Here is a 21,729-nt window from a genome sequence, read left to right as displayed (position 1 = left end):
TAAGATGTGTACCGGTAGTATTTACTCTCTTCTGCCCAAAAGGACTTTAGAAGTGATATACGTTTGTTTTGAGGAAGGAATGCATGATGTTCAAATATTCTTTAAGACAAAAGCTTTGTTGCTATGAGTGACAAAGCAACCTAGGAAAGCAAGCAAGCAACTCCACTTTGTAATGCCTTACTTACATCTGGGGAACGGAGCCTAAGTCTCCTAGTGCTTCCATGTCTACAGGTGTTGCAAGGCCCTGTCTGTCCCATTATCTGAGGCCTGGTCAGCGAATGCGGAAAGAGCTCTGTCCTGGGAGCATGACTCTGAGTGTGAAGGCCAGCTAAGTGAGATGTCGGAAGTGAGGTGATGTCGGCAACCACCTCGCTGCTGAGTGAGAGCGAGACCTCCGGGACCTTTACACAGGTTCCGGGGAAAGTGGTATCACATCTACCTTTACATTTCTTTTTACTTCATTTATTACATATTTTGTGTGTGTGTGTGTGGTGTGTGGTGTGTGGTGTATTCATGTGGTGTGTGTGTGTCTGGAGTGTTATGTGGGGTGTATGTGGTATACACATGTGTGGTATGTGTGTGGTATGGTGTGCATGTGGCATGTGTTTATGTGTGTGTGGTGTATATGTGGTGTGTGTGTGTGTGTCTGGTGTATGTATGTATGTGTTGTGTATGTCTGAGAGCCTCAGGGTGCATGTGGCATGTGTGTGTGTGTGTGTGTGTGTGTGGTGTGTCTGAGAGCCTCAGTGTGCATGTGGAGGTCAGAGGATAATCTCTGGGGGTCAATTCTTTCTTCCCCATGTTTGAGTTTTTAACTGCCAATGGTTCTTCCTCAGCAAGCACCTGTAGTACACTAGGGAAGGCAGGTTAGTCACTCATGCACTGTTGTTACTTATGGTTGGGCAGTCCATGCCTGTAGGGAGTTCAAGTCCTTCTTCCAGGCACTGTCCGGTTACGCTGTCACATGGGCCGCCCCCACAGTCACACACTGTGGGAAACAAAAACAAGAGCAGGGAGTCACCACATAATGCTTAAAACAGGGTGGTCTTCCAATTGTTTCCAGAAATCCTGCTATGGCTGCTAAATCCTTCAATGAGGATTAATTATATTCACCTTTCTGGGTACGTCTATGAAGTGAAGATAGTCATCTCTCATCACCTCAATGAAGGCAAGTGAGACGTTCAAAACTGACCCCAGAGCAAAACTAATCTCATTTCCTAGGATTCTTCTCCCATCTCTTTAGGATCTTATCAAAGCTCAACAGATGCTTTAGTCCAGACAGGCCCAGGACTTTTTCACCAGGGAACAATGGACACGGAGCTCAGCACTCAACTTGAAATCGAAAGCCATCCGGTCACACAGAGAGTGTCCAGTCAATCCAACAGCAGGGTTAGGCCCTGCCAGGTGTGAGGGAATCACTCCAGAGCAGAGAGTGAGTAAGCCAGGAGCAATTCTTGGCTCCCAAGCAGTTGACCCTTGGCAAGACTGGTTGCAGACTCCGAACGGGAGGTGTCATGGGGTTGCTAGGAGTGATGCCAGGGAAGGAACTGGGAACATATTTACATGAATTTAAAAGGCCGAGAGCCCATCATTCATCTCCTGATGATTTTCAGTAATGTCTTTTGAAAAACAAAATCCGACCTTATCAGACTTTTGATTTTCCACTAGCTCCCCCTCCCCCCTGCCCAGGGTTGTGGAGCAGGCAATGACAGGGATTGAACCAGCCATGTGTTTTACCACCAAGTTATATCCTGGATCCCCCCCCTCCCCCTTGGAGTTTCTGCGTGGGAGTGAAATCCTGGGCCATCTCTGCTAGCTGGCCAGCCATAAGCTGGAATAGAATTGGGAGTTTCCCCTCACAGAATAACCCCAGAAGGTTCACTCCAAGGGGCACATCACTTATTGTATGTACATTCAGTGGTGTAATGACCCGCAAAATGCAGACTTATTAAACCCTGCTTGAGGTCATGCCCCTGCGCTTCATAGCCTCGTCATCTCGGGGGCAGCTGCTCCTTCACTTTTAAATGCAGGTTTCAGTCGTGCTTTGAGAATAACGGTGCCATTTTCTAAGGTTTTGTTTTCCGCCACAGTTCTAGCGCCTCACCCATCTGACTGTGCAGTCTTCCTTCTGCCCGCCATTGATTTTTTGTACTGTGGCCCTGGAAGCGTTTCTTTTTCTGTAGGTGTGTTTCCTTTCATTGTGGCCACAGCACAGCTGTACGCTTCTCGCTACTACACTCTTCCTTTTGCAGTCCTTCAGGTGATGCTTTCCACTGGGGGGGGGGGTCCAGAATGCACGCTGTCCGCACACAATCCCCCATTCTCTTCCGTCTTCCTAAACGCCTCTTAGGGAGAAGAGGCACCTAGTCTCAGCCCTCCTTCCTCCTGGGGGAAAGCAGTTCGCTTCACACCTGAAGAGCTTACTCTGCGCAGCGAATGCGCTGGAGAAATTACGGACGGGAAGTGCACACTTCTGTTGACCTGAAGTCTAACCATTAGATTTCTTATCCTCCCTCTCAAGTATTGACTCTGACTATCCGAGAAAATGTGGAGGACCCTGTGTGACTAAACTACACATGTGCTTAGCGAGTTTACCTATCTGGAACATTAATTTTATTAAACGTAACTGAAAGAGGACTCGGTTTCCAGAAAAAAATAGCTCGAGTCAAACCAGATTTCATTCAGTCAATATAGGTAATGTAGGTCAATATAGTAATTCACTATGGTAGATATAACTTATTTCTTCAATCAAAATCACAAATATGGACACAATAAGACATAAGTCACTCTTTTTGATGTGTCTTGCTTCACTCCACCCACAAGCTAAGCTTCACTGGTTGCCTTAATGAAAATGTCTAACTTTGGAAAACCTTGATGCATATTCTGTATAGTGCTCTAGACCGGCACTTCTCAGCCTGTGGGTCACCTCGCACATCAGATCGCCTGCATATCATATGCTACATTATGACTCAGACCAGTAGCAAAATTACGGTTATGAAATAGCAACGAAACGATTTTACGGTCGAGGGTCGCCACAACCTGAGGACGTATATTAAACGGTTGTGTCATCAGAAGGTTGCGAGCCACTGCTCTAGATCAATGTCAGGGGGGCACTGGTAGCATTCCCTCAGTATGAATTCTTCAGTTCTGTCGGAGAGCAATGCTGGCCACACAGCTGGCTGAGGGCTTTGGGACCTGTACCTGCACAGTTCTTGGCGGTCCTGGCATCTCCGTAATAGCCTGGAGCACAGCGCTCACACTTGGGCCCGGTGGTATTTCGTAAGCAGTTCCTACACTGGCCAGTGATCTCGTCACAGTCTTCAAAGATGAGGTTAGGATCCGAATTTCCGCTGCAGTCACATTTCTTACAGGTGCTTCCAATGAGCAAGGGGTTTCCATAGTAACCAGGAGCACATCTGAAAGGTGTTAAACATGCCAACCATTTTAGCATCCAGATTTGTTAACCCATAGTTTAGAAAATCTTTCCTACATAGAAGAAATACATAGTGAATGTGGGTAGAGGCCCACCGCAGAATTCATTCCAATTCTCCCATATTATTAATATGACCAGACCTCTAAAAAGTATTATGTATTTGCATATTTATTTTGATTCTACGTCTCCCCATATATCCCAGGCTGGTCTATTCGCTCTCTCTCACCCTGCAAATGCTAAGACTATGGATATTATGTCTCATCTCTCCCTTTTAGAGTTGTTTCTCCCCACACTCCTCAATGTGTTTCAGATTATTCAGGCTCCAGATCAGAAGTGTCTTTATTACATTAATGTGATGGCATTGTTGGTTATCTTGGGGATTGGAGTGCATAGCTGGTATGTGATTCGTGGGGTCACATTTGCTAAATGTCTGTAATGAGGTGCATCAATAGGATACCAGCTGAGTAATATCCTGGCCAAAATGCTAGTGGCACCTCTATTGAGAGCCAAATTACAACTTGTCCTGCCGTAATGAATTGTTCAAGGAACTTAGCCTAAGCCAATCAGTGCTGAGTATTCTCCTGGCCCAAAGTGACTGCTTTGGGAGTCAGGGTTATCATTGCTGTGTTGAAACACCATGACCAGACTCAAGTTGTGGAGAAGATGGTTTATTTGGCTTATATTTCCACATACAGTGCATCACTGAAGGAAGTCACGATAGGAACTTGAGCAAGGCTGGAATCTCGAGGCACGAGCTGATGCAGAGGTCATGAGGAGTGTTTCATACAACTGGCTCAGTCTTTCTTATAGAACCCAGGACCGCCCACCTAGCGATGGCCCCACCCACAATGGGCTGGGCCCTCCCCCTAATTGATCGCAAATTAAGAAAACACCGCACATCTGGATCTTCTGGGTGCATTTTGTCCATTGAGGTTCCCTTTTTTCAGATGACTCTAGGTTGTGTCAGATTGACATAAAACTAGCCAGCATACCCTAGACCCTTGATTGAGTGTCACAGAAGCACAGCAGGCCAGTCCTTTAGCTGCCGGCTGCCATCTTGTGATTGAGCAAAGGCAGTCTGGACAGAAAGTGGACAGCAGAACTCAGAACACCAGAAGTAAACAGAGTGGACTGTTCTTCTGGGTACTTTAGTGCGTGAACTAACAGTTAGAGGGGGCACTTGCCCAAAGGCGCCAGTCATTTGTTACTAGGTGGTTAGCCTGCAGGGAACAGAGGACTTGGGCTGGCAGCTCTTAGTTTTGAAGGAAAAGATAGGAATTTGGATTTTGATGCAGCATTGCATTTCTGGACATGAGCAGAATATGCCAAGGTTAAACTACACGTGTCTGCTGGGTGACTGTGGACTGGCCTTTGCTGCAGGGCCTTCAGCTAGAGTGTGGAAGATGGGCTAAGCTGCAGGCAGCATGGGAGGGGCTGGGAGCTGAAGGTCAGACCAAGGAATCAGTTCTCGTGGGAAAAAGGAAAAATAAAGAGAAACCTAGGGGAGGATTCTGAGCGTGATGAAGGGCAGAGTGGTGTTGGCCACTCTCAGAGTGGAACAGAGACGGAAGAGGGATGTGGCGGCATAGAGCTGGGGAAATGGTCTTGGGAGTGGACAGTAGGAGGACTTTCCAAAGAGTCCCACTATCGGGCCAATGATAATAGGATCCTACATTTTAAAAAGCTCTCCCTTTGGGGCTGTCGGGGCCCATAAAGATGGCTCCACTCCATGTCGTCTGAAGGTCAGAGAGTTCAAAACTGTCCTTATACCTATAAGTCTATAGCTTGGCTGATGTAGGATATTTTGGTCTTAGTAGTGGATGTCTTTATCTAAATAACAGCCTTGGGCTCAGAGGTGTTCACTCTTGACCCTGAAGGCCTGATGGCAGGATTAAGGGAAGGATGTCTGCTTGCCCTTATACATGATAATAGAAGGCGTCTGCCATTGCCCCCACTTTTGGTTGGGTGCGTAAGTATGTTGAAGAATGAACTCCAGGCATTCAGCATTCAGTATGGACTGAATGGCAACCCTGACATCTATCCTGTGTCTCTGTCTTTTCCTTTAATGTCTTCAGCTAGCCTTTCTGTAGTCCACACTCCCCCTCAGGTACGAACCACGGACAAGTCAGCTGGCCTCAAGGGCAGCCCCGGAGCAACAGCTTCCCACAGAGGCAAGAGAATGTGACTCAGAACACTTGGAAAACAGACCAATGAGTGCCAAGAAATCCCATGCAAACCCTGGCCCCTCTAACTACTGTTGAACACATGGTGCACGGCTGTCAATCTTTTTCAGATGTCTGTCTTTCTATGTCAGTCTGTCAGTGGAACTGTAATGTTGGTGTCTGTCCGCCTTTATGTCCTTTGCTTGCACTGTGTCTCAGAGCTGCTGTGTTACTCTTTCAGTTACCACTGACAGCCGGAAGGAAGACCATTCGCACTGGGCACTCTGAGGCTGTGAGACAAGCCACTTCAGTTTTTCCAGGGCCACATAGAAGGTCACAGTTCAACCCTGATGTTCTTTCCTTTGCTGTGCCCTGCACGGCACAGCTGCTGCTATGAATGAATAAATAAATTCATCCAACAGAGGGACAGTTCATGTCCGCTTTATGTAAGGCATGGTGGGAGATAGTGATAGGAAAAACACAGAACAGGAAATGAATTAAATATACTATAATGCCCTCGGCAAGTCTATGAAAAAGACAAATGTACGTTCTACACACTCCGCAGAGAAGCATCCCAAGAGGAAATGTCCAACGAGTTTTGTTATTCATATTTCCTTAGGTCTTTGTGCCTCAGATTTCCAGGACCTTTGGTCTTCCAGCCAGCATAAATTATTCATCCATGGAACATGTAGCTGGATTGAATTTCTATTCTTTACTGCAGTTCACCAAGCCGAAAATATTAGACTTGTTGGTTCATTGAAATTGGATTCAGATCTACTTCAGTGTGCAGCTGGGAATCTTGAGGTCTTGGGTAGAAGAACCAGCTTGCCTCATGGAGGCCAGATGCCAGTTCCTTTGTTTTCTCCATTGATTTCATCCCATCACTATAGGTTACTTCCTGGTCTTCCATTAAAGGAAGTCCAATGGGAGCTGGAGATGGCTCAGATGATAAGTGCCCGCTGTGCAAACAAGAGACCTGACTTTAACTTTCAGAATACACATAAATTAAAGGACATGCATGGAATCCCAGCACTGGGGATGGAGATAGGTAGATTCTTGGAGTTCATTGCAGCTAGGGTAGCTGAACTAACAAAAGCCAACGTCAGTGAGAGACTGTCTCAAAAAGCATAAGGTAGAGAATGATGGAGGAAGACATACATACATGTGGCACGCATGTGTGCACAAACACACACACATACACACATACACACACACACACAGAGAGAAACAAAATTTTGTATCCTATAAATTAGAGTCTTGATCACATGGAAACCTCTGAGCTTCAAGACCATCTTTTGGTGGTAGGTTTGGAGTCAACTCTGAAGTTACAACCTAAACTTTGGGCCTTATGGACTTCACAGATCTAGCACACAAATATTTCCTTATTTATTGTCTCCTTAGAAATCCCACATTTATAGATATGGGAGCCAACATGGATAAATTGATAGTTCATTCAATGCTGGTTTAACCATCTTTCATTTAACAAAACAATTTTTTTGCTGTGTGTTTGTTTGTTTTTTGAGACAGGGTCATATGTATCCTAGCCTTGCTACATAGCCAAGGATGACCTTGAACTTGCTATGTAATCAAAGATGACCTTGACCTTCTGATTCTCCTTCCCCTCCCAGATGTGAGGATTGTAGACAAGTGTCACTGTGCCAGGCCTTAAAACACACAACCACAAAAACAAAAACAACAACGACCACAACAAAAAAACCCGAAAAACCAGTTCTGATCTATATCTGCTGCTCTCCCTTTTCTTCAACTTCTCCTCCAAGGCCCACACAGCTCTCACTTAAAGCCTTTTTCTGAGGAAGCCAAAACTGCATCCTTGAGTGGGTCAGAAACTTTTCTGGAAGGGTCGGTCACACTCTGGTCATCGTGCCTTTTAGAGGGACTTAGGCCACGCTTCTGCATCATTAAGAACCACAGTAGCTGTTAGTGCTCCCGTCTTCTTACTGTTCCCTCAGGTTTCCATGTCCGCCGTCGTCAATCTCGTCACCATTGTCAGCACCGACATCACATCCACGCCTCTGATGACGCTGTGCACGCGGCCTGGCCCTCGGCCGGAGCCTCTCTTTGCCCAATTCACACTTTAGGGAGTTCAAGTCACGTTTGCAGTTGTGTTTGGTTTCCCCTTATCCTCTGGTCCTCTAGCAACAGCACCCACATGGTAAAAGTTAAGGTCTTAGCATGCTCCGTATCCTGACAGAAGACTAAAAGGATGGAAGTAGGTGATTAAATGCAGTGTGGGCCCACTGAGGCAGAAACCCCGAGGCCAGGTAAGTTTGCAGCCTGAAAAACTGCACTGGATTTTGACGTTGGATCTGTCACTAACCACCTTCATGAGTTTAGATTAAGTCTCCTCATGGCTCTGAGTGTCAGCTCTACATCTTTCAAGTGCACCTCTTATGGACCAAAGGTCATACTAGATAGGAACCAGAAAAGCAGACCTTCCCCATGTTGTGGAATATTAGCTAAAGGTGTGTGGCATTCTTTTATGCTGCATTTGTTTAGCTCTGTGAGGCTGTGTTGCTGTGACTGCTCAACACACCTGATTGGTCTAATAAAGAGCTGAACGGCAGGAGAGATGGGTAGATGGAGAAGCCAGGCAAAGAGAATAGATAGAAGGAGAAAAGAAAACAAGAGCAATAAAAGGAGGAGAGGAGTGTGCCTGGGTCCTACTACCCAGCCAGACAGAGAACAAGAAGGAAAGAAAAGATACACAGAAATAGAAAAAGGTAAAAGCCCACAGGCAAAATTTAGATAAGCTAATTTAAGAAAAGCTGTCTAGAAACAAGCCAAGCTAAGGCCAGGCATTCATAAATAAGAATAAATCTCTGTGTGTTTATTGGGGGAGCTGGGTGGTAGACCCCCCCCCCAAAGAGTAAAATGAGTAATAAATAAATAAATAAATAAATAAATAAACAAGGAAACTACATCCCCAGAAGGTTATGAGTTTTCTAATCATACATATTAGCAGCCAATTTGCATTTGCAGCCTCAGTTTAGCCAGAAAGCCGTGATCTGAACTTTGCTCATTCTGGCTCACCCCTTTCCATTTTCCCGGGATTGGGATGGGAGGTGTAGGGTATAATGAAGCAACAAAGGATTGACTTTTCATGGCATTGTCCCTGTCTTCGAAGGGACATTAGAGTACTGATGGGAGATGTCAGTCTGTAAATATGTTTCTCCTATTGGCTAATGAATAAAGCACTGTTGGCCAATAGGAAAGCAAGATAGGCAGGACTAGGAGACAGGGAGGAGAGAGGAAGAAGTAGGGAGGAGTTCCAAGATGGAGGACCTACAGGGTAGTATGCCGGGCTCTCTCTCTGGTAAGATAAGACCAGTTGGAAATACTTAGAAATGGGTTAACATTTAAGGCAGAGGTAGCCATAAGTAATGCTAGTAACAGGCCAACAGCATTATATCTAATACTGCGTCTCTGTGTGTTATTTGGGGCTCCTGCGGCTCTGGGACCAGGCGGGAGGGAAAACATACTCTTACTGAGTACTGCTTTTGTTGTTGTTGCTATAAGGGTATTACTTAAAAATATATAGCCAGGTACCAAGAGTATGTCAGATACTGCGATTTGAGAAGAGTGGAAGATACTATTTCTGTAGGTGAGCTCACACGGTCTCTGCTTCTTCCGCTGGTAAATAAGGCTAAAATGATAGCCACAGTATTGTTTTGACACTTAAATCCATTGCTGTATGTAAAGCATTTATAACATGCCCGATAACCAGAAAATGCTCAGTAAGTGTTAGTTATTATTGTTAGCATCATAGCAGCCATCTTAGAACAGACATGTCTAAAGTTCTCCGGGTGATCTGGGAGACCTGAAGATTAGCTTGTCCTACTCGTGGGTGGGGTACTTTAGAAAAAACAGGCAGCCAGTGCCCAGGCAGACTAAGAGTTATGGACATAATTGTGATGACAAGGTCAATGTCTGTATTTGATCTACATTACTTAGTAGAGTAAGAGACAGAGTAAACAAAATATATTTTATGTTTTAGACCTTTCAACTCATTTATACTGTGTCTCCTTTTAAAGAATAAATATTGCCATAGACTGTACCCTCCAGTGTTCATTTAAATGGTCATAGAATTTCAAATGTAAAATTAGGTGGAAACTCATCATACCTATGACTTTTATATATCTGAAAAGAAAATCAAATTGGTATTTTCAAACAGAATTCACTCAAAACTGAAAGAAGTCAGAAGGCTGGAGCTGGAGGGATGCTCAGTGGTTAAGAGCTCTGGCTCTTCGTGCAGAGGACTTGGGTTTTGTTCCCAGCACCCACATGGTAGCTCAAAACCAGTCTTTCAGAGTCTGGCTTATTTTGCCAGTTCCATCCACCCCTGCAAAATCACGATGTAGTTCTTCTTAAGAGCTGAACAAAATCCCATTGCACATCTGCCCATCTTCTTATCTGCTTATCCCTTGGCAGAGCTCTTGGCTGGCTCTGTATCCTGGCTACTGTGAGCAATGCAGCAGTAAGCATGGCTGTGCCCGTTTCTCTGCGGTGTGATGACTTAGGGTCCCCTTTCTGTACAGTCTCCTGGAGTTCTTTCTAAAGCATGTATCCAGGGGCAGTGCAAACAGACCAATGCCAGGCTTACTGGGTAATGGCAGATCCTCTGAGCCTCTGATATGTGCAGGGTGATTTTCTTTATTTACCTGCAATCATACATCTGTAGTGGACATGCTGCCTGTGTCAGGGTGGGAACCCCTGTTTCCCCACAGAGGTGTTACGTGTTCCAGCCTGGCGCTTGATCAGCAGGGCCACTAAATCCTCATAACATGCTCTGTCCCAATCAGACTACACAGAATTTAACTCCAGACACAGGAGAAAACCTCCATCCTTGCCTGATAAACAATTATCTCAGACCTCCCCACAAAGCCTGAAAATGAGTAAACTGTGAGCCTCATATTTCTGTGTCTCCAAATACGGAGACACATAGTGATTGTGTCACAGATGTTAATTAGTCACCCTCAGGTGGGTTCTCCGATCTCACCCCCCCCCCCCCAAATGCTGATGGAAACTTCCATTCACCAGGTGTAAGAATTACCTACAACTTGCCCTTTTAAAAGTCAATACAACAACGTAGAGATCTTTATTTACCACAAGCTGTGGCTGCTTTTGGGTTTCAGAACTACTCTCTGGGAGATGCAGGGGCATTTCTTAGGAGACAGGTGTCTTGTAATTAAGGGTTTCTATCTTGAGCCACAAGCTGAGTTTGTGAATCCTGCTGAGCAGTTGGCCTGCATATGCTGTCCATGAGGTGAGGAGCCTGTGGATATATTGCTAAACTGAATGTTTGGCCAGTACCTCTGTTCCTTCCCTCCCTATCCTTATAAACCACAGCATCCTGGAGTTGCCAAAGTCCATTGCCAATGGTGAGCTCAGCCAGTGACTCTGTTGGGAAGACTTCTCTGTGAGATTGTTTTGGTTAAAGGCATTTCATCCTAGAGAACTATGGGCAGTGAAGAGCTGGACTGAATGCCAGTATCTTACTAGGAAGTCACTCAGTGGGAGCCCTCGAGTGCTTAGCTGCCAAGGTCTTTCTTGAGCAACCACAGGGTGACTGGAAAGGACATTTGTGTAAGCACCAAACGCAGATTCTGAACACCCAGGTTTGTGGATTTTATCTTGTAAGAGGTAGAAGGAGGGTGAACTAAATCACTGGTTAGTGCTTTGTACTAGTGTCATTCTATGAGCAACAGAGGAGTCAACACTGGAGGTCTCACTTCCTATTTACCTGGGAGTTTTACTCTTTGTGGGAGAGATACGAGTTATACAAGCCATAGTAGTGGCTTGTTATGCTGGAGAGTGGGAAGGCTTACTAAAATCATCTAGAGAATATCCCCATTTGTTCCAAGATACCACACTTGCCTGAACCCCAAGGGAACATACTATTCTAGCTGTCCTGGCCCAGGGACATCACCCCACTTGGGGTTTTAAAATTTTCTCCACCCCCGATTTATATATCAACCTTGAAGAGAAACACGGCAGAGCTGATGCTCCTAACATAGAAACATAAAGAATTTTATTTGCCTACCTTTCACAGTTAGGCCCAGCATAGTTTTCTTTGCAAATACACCGTACAGCTCCATTTTTCCTGTAGCAGGACTCTGCAAAGCTAGAAGCATGAGAAATGTCAGAAGTCATTCCATTACCACTGTTTTGTAATGCTGGTGAGATGGTTGTCTTAGCTTCAGATTGGGTCATTTCTTCCTGGTTCCTCTCTAACAAATGTGATTCAATTCTTACTCTTCAGGACAGACTGGACACCGAGCAGAGACAGAAATCCCCACATTAAAAGCTTCTTCACAGTCTTTCTGCACTCAACCTCCATTTTTTAAGATCATGAGCCAGTCCTAAACGATACAACCCACAAAGCCTTAACTTTTTCCTCTGTGTACTTTAAGTATTGGGATTAAGGGTGAAGGGACTGGCTAAAGTAGATCAAAGAGCCAAACACAAGTTCTCAAGAAAAAAAAAAATAAGGTTCTTAGTGTACACACGCGCACGCACGCGCACATACGCGCACACACACATACACACACACACACACACACACACCTATCCCATAGGAATTCCTCTTTTCTTCTTCCTCCCCTCCCCCTTCTTTATTCTTAGTAAAAATTAGGACACAAAACAGAAATGTAATAAAAATATTGCTCCAGCAGAATAACTATCTTTCCTAACTTATTGAGGCAGAAGAAATGGGGTACTACTCCTTCAGGTATGGAAAAGTTCATAAAAGACACACCGGTTGTGTGAAGGGTAGGTGTAATGTGTATGACTTTTACATTACTTTTGGCTTCCGTAGAGTTTGACCTCTGCCCTCCACTTCCTGCTTGTGTCAGCAATTTCACCCTAATGGCGACTGAAGAAAAGCAAAGGGATATGCCTGCCTGCTTTATTCAACAGTGGTCATAAAATTGGCACAAAAACGTCGTGTGTCCCTCACTGAAAGGCGATTATTTTCTCAGCAGTTTGGTAGAAACATCCCAATGACATTGCATTTCCTTGGGATTTCACCCTTTATTTTGCCTGTTCTTATTCCTTAGCTGACCTAAAGAAAATCTTGCACGTTGCATTCAGAAATGAACAAACTCCCATGCCTCTTTCTTTGAAGGCGTTCCACCCAGCCTGCCCTCAGCTCGAGGAGGAAATGTCTGCCTGGGGTGTCTGGAGTCCAGGGCATTTATCTGAAGTCCTACTGTTTCAAACAGATGCTGTTTTCCTTAATTGGAAAGATTAGCATAGATTCTGGTAGACACAGAGGATGTCTGGCCAGCCCCAGAATAAACAAGCGGACTCTATGCAATTGCCCTTGGGAACAATGGCTGACTAGCTTCCATGGCTCAGAGGCAGTGTGCACCCGCCATGGAAGGCATTCAGCTCTGTCTTCACTAGCATTAGAGTTTATGCTTTAAAAACAGGGGGATCTCCATTAGTGGATGTGGAAATGTAAACTCCATGCCGTTCCCAGTCCACTCTAACTCCTGTGGTGCCCTCTGCAAGTGGCGAGATGGAGTTGCTCTGGGAGAACCCGCAGGTTTAAGGAGACATTAAACAAACAAACCTGTTTTTATTGCTTAGATGTCTCAAGCATTATCTCCTTGCTTAAAAATAATATTTACTTGTCCATTAGTCACGTGCCTTGTGTATGCCTGTGAGCCTGCTTGAGGGTGCCTGACCAGGCTTGGAGCTGGAGTTACAGTTACAGGCAGCTGTGGGTTTCTGGGTGTTGGGAACTGAGTCCCAGGCCTCTGCAAGAGTAGCAAGCACTCACTTACACTCAGTTACCTCTACTGCTCCTCTCCCTCCTCCTTCATTTCCCAATGTGCTGCCATTAACCTGAAAACCCAGTCCTAGTTGGTTGATTCAACCCACGGAGCTTCCCAATATAATTCAGATTCCAAATTAGGTGCTTGTTGGAGAACTTGTCTGATGTTTATTTTAAACACATATAACATATATATAACATATATATATATAAAATCAATATAGTATGTACATATATGTGTGTATATATATATAATCAATATAGTTTTTGGAAGTTGAAAATATCAGTGGGGCATTTGACTTTTTGTGATATATTAATGCTTGTGATAGTTCCTTAACCAAATTAGTAATAAAACCCGGTCAAAGATTAGACCTGTTGGGGATCCAGGCAAACCTTGTCAGGCCTGTGACCACAAACTAACCCATCCCTGCCCCTTTGACGCCACTGCCACTGCAGAGAAAACTGTGACATCTCAGAGAAGGCCTTCCAGAGCCTCTTCCCACCCCAGCAGAACCTACTTTACTCACGGGTGGCACGCTTTTGCTTCAGTTTTCTGCAGGTTTTATTATACTGTGCTTGTATCGCAGAGACCATGGTGAGTTTTTGTCCCTGTGAGTATGATTCTAGCTTGGGAATGCGTTCCCGAGGTTCCACAGCTGCTACCTTGGACCTTGGGCGTGTCCTCGAGCACACACACAGCATGGGCTGGAGTCACGCATCTGGATGCCTTTGGAAACGGCTTGTGAGCTGAGGGCAGGAGACTCATTACCCAGTTCGTCTATTTCTGCCTCTTTTCTTGGGAGGGGCCAACAGCCCAAAGCAGTGCTTCTTGTTCAAGTAGGATACTGGATAGTCTGTCTCAAAAGAGAGAGGGCCATTTGCTGTAGGAGCATAAAAATCACTCTACTGTGACCCGGGGAAATATGGCGTCCAGCTGTTGGATAGATAAACTGCTGGCAAGAAACACTAGTGTTATAGCGGCACATGGTAAGGGCTCAAGAGCTGTTTGGCCTGATTTCATGTAGACAAAGGTCCTCAGTTTGTAGGGAACGGTATTTTAAAGGTCTGATGTTAGATAACAGATGAAGGCCGCTATGTATGTGGGACAATTGTGCTGCAATCAGAAAGAGCCTTTTGAGACGGCTTTCCTAATTCATGCTCCTGTCTAAAGAAACCGTCTCATCTCAAAGTTTCTAAATCACTTTCTGAGCAGATGATGGTATCAACGTCTTTATATGAGTGGAACTTCAAATGAGTGAAACTTGCTTTTAGGAAGTCAGGGGTAAATATATTTAAGTGTGGTTAATGTCTCATTAGAGGTGGTTAGGATTAATGTTTGAGAACAGAATTTTCTTTAGCATTTAAAGACTACACCTTGATGAGGCTGACATTTCATAAATCAGGATATTCTTGAGTGGAAATAACAGACCTTTCAATGTTTGTGTTCTTCACTCTCTCAGGACCATCCATCTTGCACACATTACAAATATTATCCAGCCATGAAAAATCACTAAGAAAGGTCCAAAGCAGCTTAATTTTTTTTTTTTTTTTTTTTTTTTTGAAGAAGTTTTGCGTTTGCTGGCTGGCTGGTGCATTGTAAGATTTGAAACCAAGGGAGACAAATAGGGGGATATCTTGTCACCTTACTCCCTTTTCATGTTATCAGTGTGTAGGGGGCACATATTTGGGCCCTCTTCGGTGTCTGCATATGTGTATGTGTGTGTTTGGGTGTGCATAGGGAAGAGGTTGACGAGAGATGTATTTCTGGGTTGTTGCTCACTTGAAGCCAGAACTCACCTATTCAGCAGGCTGACCTAACTGGATCGCTCTGGTTATCTGAGCACTGGGCTTAGGGGCAAGCCCCCACACCTGCCCACCAGGTATTTTTACACTGCTGCTGTGAATCCAAAGCCTGGTCGTCTTAAGTGCAGGGCAAGTATCTCATCTCTGAGGCACCTACTCAGGCCAGTAGGTGGACTCTAAGTTACACATGTGATTTACTCTTTACAATTACTATCAATTGCACACATGTCTGTAAATACAACAGTTCCTGACATAGAGTAAATAAAACACAAGTTTTAGGATAAAAGTTACCATGCTCTGCGTGTATTAAAGCCAATGTCTACTTCAGCTTTCTCCTGTGTTCAAGGCATCTACCCACATGGCCCACACGTGTTGCCAGTCTCACAGCCCTTCTGTGGGTCTTTACACCTTGCTTTAATTTACTTACTAAGGAAAATGCTGAGTAAAAGCAGGTGAAAGAACCAAGGGATGGAACCAACATTTGGACCTAGTCTCACAGAGAGGACAAGGTACCTCTGAGACCAAGCAAGTATTATGTGTCAGTATGTGCCAAAACGAAAATAGAAGGGTAGGTACTTATGCTGTTGGTGACTCTGTTTAAAAACTCATTTAATCTCTGGTCTCCCATTTTTAGCAAAGAGCTTCTATAACCCTTGAACCCGTCAAGTGAAAAGTCTTCTTTTTCTTGGTTTATAAAAAGCCTCCTCACCACACCTGACTATGCTAACGAGGAGGCTCAATGAGCCTTTATTGGATTCAGTGTGGGAGTGGTCACTGCGGGAAACATTTCTGTGGCTGGGGATAAAGGGCTAGCACATTCAACGCCCCCTCCCCGCCTCGCACAAGCAGTGTGCATCGACACATCATGCCTCTGAAAGGAAACCGGGACGAGTCTGGGATAGTGGGACTCAGGAGCTTCAGGGTCTTTGCATATGGACTCTGAGAGTCGGGGTTGTGCTCTAGGAGACGGTGTGGGGTTTCTGATCCTTCTCCTTTCGGTACCCCTGTATTTCCCTCCTACTTTACACATGTCTTGTTTACATTATTTATTTACACATACTTCCTTATAGGTTCCTTCATTTGGCTCTCCCTGAAGTGTATCATTTGCATAAACTGATAGTCATAAGTAGAATGTTGTTTTGAGTTTTGTGAATAATTCTAGCAAAGGATTAAACATGAGAGTGTTCGAGGGAACCCAAAACTTGTGAGTAGCCTGGGGATTCTACTTCTTTTTTCTTTTCTTTCTTTTGCTGGTATCTGGAATGGAGCCAGTCTTATGGGACTGAACCATTACCCCGGAGACCATGCTATCTCCCGGCCCTCTCATTCAGAAACGGAGTTGACCGTGGGACACCTGGTTGGTGTTAGAGAATTGGAGAGCTGGTTGCTATTGGGAAAACCGAACCCACTATGTTATTTTAATTCTACATTTTTAATGTTCAGTGCTATGGATGAAATCTGGGGCCTTGGATGTGTCAGGTGCCTGTTCTACCCCATGCTAAGTTCCCAAACCTTGCACACTACCGTTTTTTGTTTAATGGATTTTCCCCTTCCTATGTGCTTAAACATTGCATTGTTTCCATTTATGCCCAATGGACACATGTTTATTCTGGGTGGTTCCACACTCCAGCCACAATATAGCTCTCAGCACTCTTTCTGTGTGTCTGTGGTTGGGAAGCATTTTAGATCACAGCCTGGAGGGAAACGGCTATTCCGTAAGAGTCAGAAGGGGCAACACGTTTGAAAACAGTGTGCATGTTTGTACAGCTAGTGGCCTGTGTAGGTGGAGGGAGAAGGAGAAAAGGGTGAGTTGGCTTTGCTTGTCGTGCTGAGATGATTTTGTTGACTTCATGATCTGGTCTAAAACTTTGGCAACAGTTGTGCCTACAAGTGTTTAAGCTCCCCGGCAGTGTGTCTGGGGGACAGAGAGCTTTCTTACACTTTTCTCAGCATGAAGCATCCAGTTTTGACTGTGGACAAAAATTGAAACTCTGTGTAGAACCAAAAGAATAATTGTAAGGACAGTCATTGTTCTAAGCAGAGGCCTTCTGCCTTCAGGACTTACTTGGCCAGGTGGGGCAAGGGACAGGGGCATGGCTGGCAGAATCGGGGTGCACCTCTGATGGAGTCGCCGATGTAGCCATCCAGACAATTCTCACAGTGTTCCCCTGTTGTGTTCCGCTGGCAGTGCTGTGGGACAGGATACAGGAATATTGAGAAGAACGAAGACATTTATTTCACAGGCAGCAAAGGTAACACCCTGGTTTACTTCAAACAGAAGGGCATCAGCCCTGCCCGAATGCACGGTGTGTGGCAACGTAAAGCATCCGCGTTAGTCCTAGTCAGAGCTAGAAATGTAGATGAAGGTGGATGGATGCATCCCGTGTGTGTGCAGAGGAGACTCATCAGTTGCCCACCTTGATTCAGAAGGATAATTAGGACTACCACACTCTAGCTTAAGCTTACTGAATGTGGAATGAATAGTGAATGAAAACAATATTCCCATAGTGCTTAACCACGATAGTGGAAACAGTAAGGATGTATGTCAGGGAAGGGCAAATATGTTGGGTCCTGGCACATATGCAGTAGTGGGAAGATAAAGGTCTTCTAATGGTCTGACTCTCTTGGTTAAGGACACATAAGAAATAGAAGGCAGGTGGATTGCATCCTTTTCCATTTCTGATAAAGGTAACAAATATAAAGACTGACATAAACTAGGCTGTTCCTTCTGCATTGACTGAATGCAGGCTTCAACATCTCCAGAATGTTCTTTCAGAGCCTCCCACCCAGAGTCCTGCCTGTTTTCCACTGTCCACATGGAGCTATCTGTTCCCAGCCTTCACCCCTCTTCTCTAACAGTGGGTCATTTAGCACTGTATGACAATTATCCTGGGAGAAGTAGGTCCTCGGTGCAATGCAGTAGTCCAATGGGAGGCGTCAACAAGCTATCCTGACTGCATCTTCCTCAAGCATTTGGCCCACTGTTAGGTATGTATGTGAAATATAATTGTGCAGCAGAAAAGGAATTAGAATCTGGCTTAGACTGTTGATCAGTGAGAATTTTTAAAAGTAAAGTTTGCTATGGAGGCAAGACTATGTTGACATACACAGTCTTTAAAACTGTGTCATGTGCTCAGGCACCCTCGGGAAATATATAGGGAAATTAATTGAAGAAAGTGGGAAAACATGGAATGATGAACATGCAAAACTTGAACTTGAAGACAATGTCCTTCTCAGGAAAGACAACGAGCTATAAACAACAACCATAAGTAATTGCAAAAGTGCGTATAAACTAGAGGCAAATGTGCTTGAGTCCTTGTTACACAGATGAAACAGGTCAGTATAGAAGAAAACATTCTAAGATCGTAGGCCACCTCTAATGGCTGAAGTGACTATTAGGGCACAAAAATAAGCTATTTCCTAGTTTTGTCCATTTGGTACACTTGATGGACGCTTTGGATTCCCCTTCAAGGCTTTAGTTCAATTTGTAGTAGCTGTGGGTAGCAAGGGCAAAACAATGCAGTCTCAGCCGCTAAAATATCAGAGTGCAAACACCAACTTTTCTCAACTGCCCCTTTAAACAATGTATTGTGAATTTCCCTAGAAGGTGTTAGAAGGAAGAGGAGCTGTAGAGATAGTGCCAGAGGCACAGAGAAAGGACCCTAACTCTTCATTTTCCAACCAGTGTACTCTGAACAGTGCCTTGATCTTCTTGGCTCTCTATGCCTTTCTCTGTACAATGAAGCTTTAGCCTAGATGGCCTTCGGGGTTCTTGCTCTGAAAGACCTTGAGATTGCAAACTGCTTCTTCACCTTCAATACTCTGCTGTTTTCCAAGCAGAAAACAAACCTGACAACAATAAATGTTTTGGGGGTGGGGTGAGAGCCACGGTTTAAGAAGCAGGGATCTACACAAAATATTGGTATCTCCATTAATTTATACAAGTATAAAGGGTTCATGATGTTCAAGAATGGGATATGTCCATCAGCACCCCTTGAACTTTTAGTGCACACATGTCTCTTAGTGCACCGAGGAAAGAGTAGATTCTGATTCAGGACATCTGGGCTGTACCCTGAGAATCCACATATCAGTCAAGCTCTATGTCATTGTTAGTACTGCTGGCTTGGGCTCCACTTAGAGAAGCAAGTGTCTGGAGAGTATTAGCTGCTAATTAGTTACTCTGAATTAGGTCCCAGTGGTAGTCTCCAGCAAATGGGCAGTGTATGTCACTGCAACAAAGGAATGACATTAGTAGCTCATAAATCAGAAAATTAAAAGATATTTTTGCATGGAAGTCATCGTCTTAAGATTTCAGTAACCAATGCATTTATTCAGTTAGTAAACCTGGGTTAAGCTGATACATGGCGGATAAGGCGCTGCTGCAATGGACGGTAAGATGAGGAAGACCCAGTGTCTGTATTTGAGGAACTCACAGGCTGGAGAAATAAACAAAGAACAGCCTTGTGTGCTCCGGGATATAACTGAGGAATGGGAAGGCTTAGTGAAGGTGTTGCTACCTGAACCAGACATAGTATCAAAATAAATGTTGGGGAAGAAATAGAAGTTGATGAAGGCCGTGGGGCTTCGGACAGAATGATGCTGTCACTAAGTGACGTGCAGAATGAAGGGGAGGAACAAGTTGTTGTAATGGCAAGGATGGAAACTGCACAGAGAATCTTGTATCTGCATTTACTTCCTGCTGTGTTCTGTACTGATGTGCAAAGCTTAAGGGAACTTCATCAAGCTATCCATGCTTAGCATTCTTTAAACCTTGGCATTCTTTGACTTTGTGTCAAACTTTGGCTGTCATGGAACCAAACTGATGGCCATTTTGCAAAATATCATATATATATGTATATATATATTCCCCAATAGACTGAAAAATCATCAAGACTTGGCTATAACAATATGTCATCAATAGTCATTTTATTGCTGTGTTTCTTTACCAGAATAAAAGTAGAAGGTTCCCCATGGTCCATGACTACTTACTTAGTCTAGGGTTCTTGGCCACTTTAGTAGGTGGCAGGTATGAGTTTGATGTCGTGGAATGGTCTTTAAAGCCAATCAGAGAGTCTGGCTACTCCCATAACATGTATGCCACTATTGCGCTGGCGTATCTTACAAGGAGGTTGCTGTTGTAAGTCTCCTAGTTTGTAGCTGGGTGATGGTGATGATGACTTTTCTCCTCCAATGGTGAGAAAACTACCTGCCAGCACCCTGAAAAGCTAGTGTGTGGGAATGGCGCTTCTAGTTGGGTACCAGTCCCATTGATTCACATTGATTCACATGACATAAATTACCAGTTCTTCAGCAATAGGGCCTTCCCATCAGGGTGTGGAGAGTAACCAGTAGCCTTAGAAATCAGGTTTAGGGTGTCTGTGTGTGTCTGTCTTTGACTAATGATCCTTTAGTTTAATTAAATACAATTTGTGCCCCCTTTAAAAAAAAATAAACTTATAAGAATATAAATATGATAAACAGGAGAATTTGTTGTGGGTGATTTTGGTCCTTGAATTTCAAATACATTTATTATACACATAGTCTATATGTATGTACATATATTACATTTAGTATATATTTATTAATTTTTCCCATTGACCACACTCTACTTAAATTAGAGAGGAAAACATTTCTCTCCTAATAGATGTAATAGGGCCACTGCCATGAATACGAGGGGCATGGTTATTTCCCTCGTTATTTCTGTGTACATTTTCTGTCTTGGACCAAAGCAATTGCAGGAAGCATGATGGTTGAGGCACATATGAGTGTCTAATGTCCTGGTGCACTTCCAGAATTGGAGAAGGACCCTGTCATGATGAATCATCTCAGAAGTCCGTGTCTAAATCAGAAACTACAACTGTTCCTGTTTTGAAAGCACCGTCACAGCTGTGGCTTCGCCGTCGCTCGTGATGGACATGAGCAGAGCTAGCGAGCTTTCCCCCCTTTAATGCCAGATTTCACCCATTCCTTTTGCCAGTTGCCTAGTGGCAGGTGGCGGCCTACTGAACCCTTCTGTCTTACTTACAGTTTAACAAACCAGGTAACAAAGAGCCTTTAATTGGTCACATTATCAGCAATGTACATTGTTATTTCAAGTGTATGCATGGGATTTCCCCCCCCCCCACCACCCCAGTGTCACTGGGATTAAAATAACAGGAAACCGGAGATGAAGGCATTAAAAAGGGGTAGATTCTGGCAGCTGTGTGTGCCTCCAGGGCTGTAGAGGACATCCTGGATGTGATGGTTATTAAAGACTATGGTGTAGGGGGAGGGGAAACCAAATACCACGAATTAAAAAAATCCCCCAAAACTACAAAGTAACAAAGTAACAAACTACAAAGTAACAAAATTTAATGACAACCTCTAGGTTCATGACTTAAACTGTACTTTCAACGTACAATTCCCCAGAGGTCGCTACAATACAAACGGTGTGTTCAGTAGAGGTAATTACGTAATTTTGAGTGTATCTAGATGAGCATTGTTGTAGTTTTAAGAAAACTACTCTTGCAGTTTGGGAGGGCTCCGTTTCCATG

The 21,729-nt window shown here is 44.3% G+C and overlaps 1 protein-coding gene across 1 annotated transcript in view; it reads right to left on the bottom strand.

Annotated features, from left to right (window-relative positions):
- The window catches only part of Lama4 (laminin subunit alpha 4), a 126,148-nt gene that overhangs the window by 74,077 nt on the left and 30,342 nt on the right, over positions 1-21,729 (bottom strand). Inside the window, exons 3-6 of the mRNA XM_051175545.1 lie at positions 17,262-17,386; positions 11,657-11,737; positions 3,202-3,416; positions 893-988 (exon numbers count right to left, since the gene is read on the bottom strand). Of these exons, the coding sequence (XP_051031502.1) occupies positions 893-988; positions 3,202-3,416; positions 11,657-11,737; positions 17,262-17,386 (517 nt within the window). The remainder of the gene's footprint in view (positions 1-892; positions 989-3,201; positions 3,417-11,656; positions 11,738-17,261; positions 17,387-21,729) is intronic.

This window comes from Phodopus roborovskii, unplaced genomic scaffold (genome assembly GCF_943737965.1).
Source record: "Phodopus roborovskii unplaced genomic scaffold, PHOROB, whole genome shotgun sequence".
Classification (NCBI taxonomy): Eukaryota; Metazoa; Chordata; class Mammalia; order Rodentia; family Cricetidae; genus Phodopus; species Phodopus roborovskii.
Note: the sequence above shows the minus strand (reverse complement) of the source record. Positions and strands in the feature narration are given on the sequence as shown.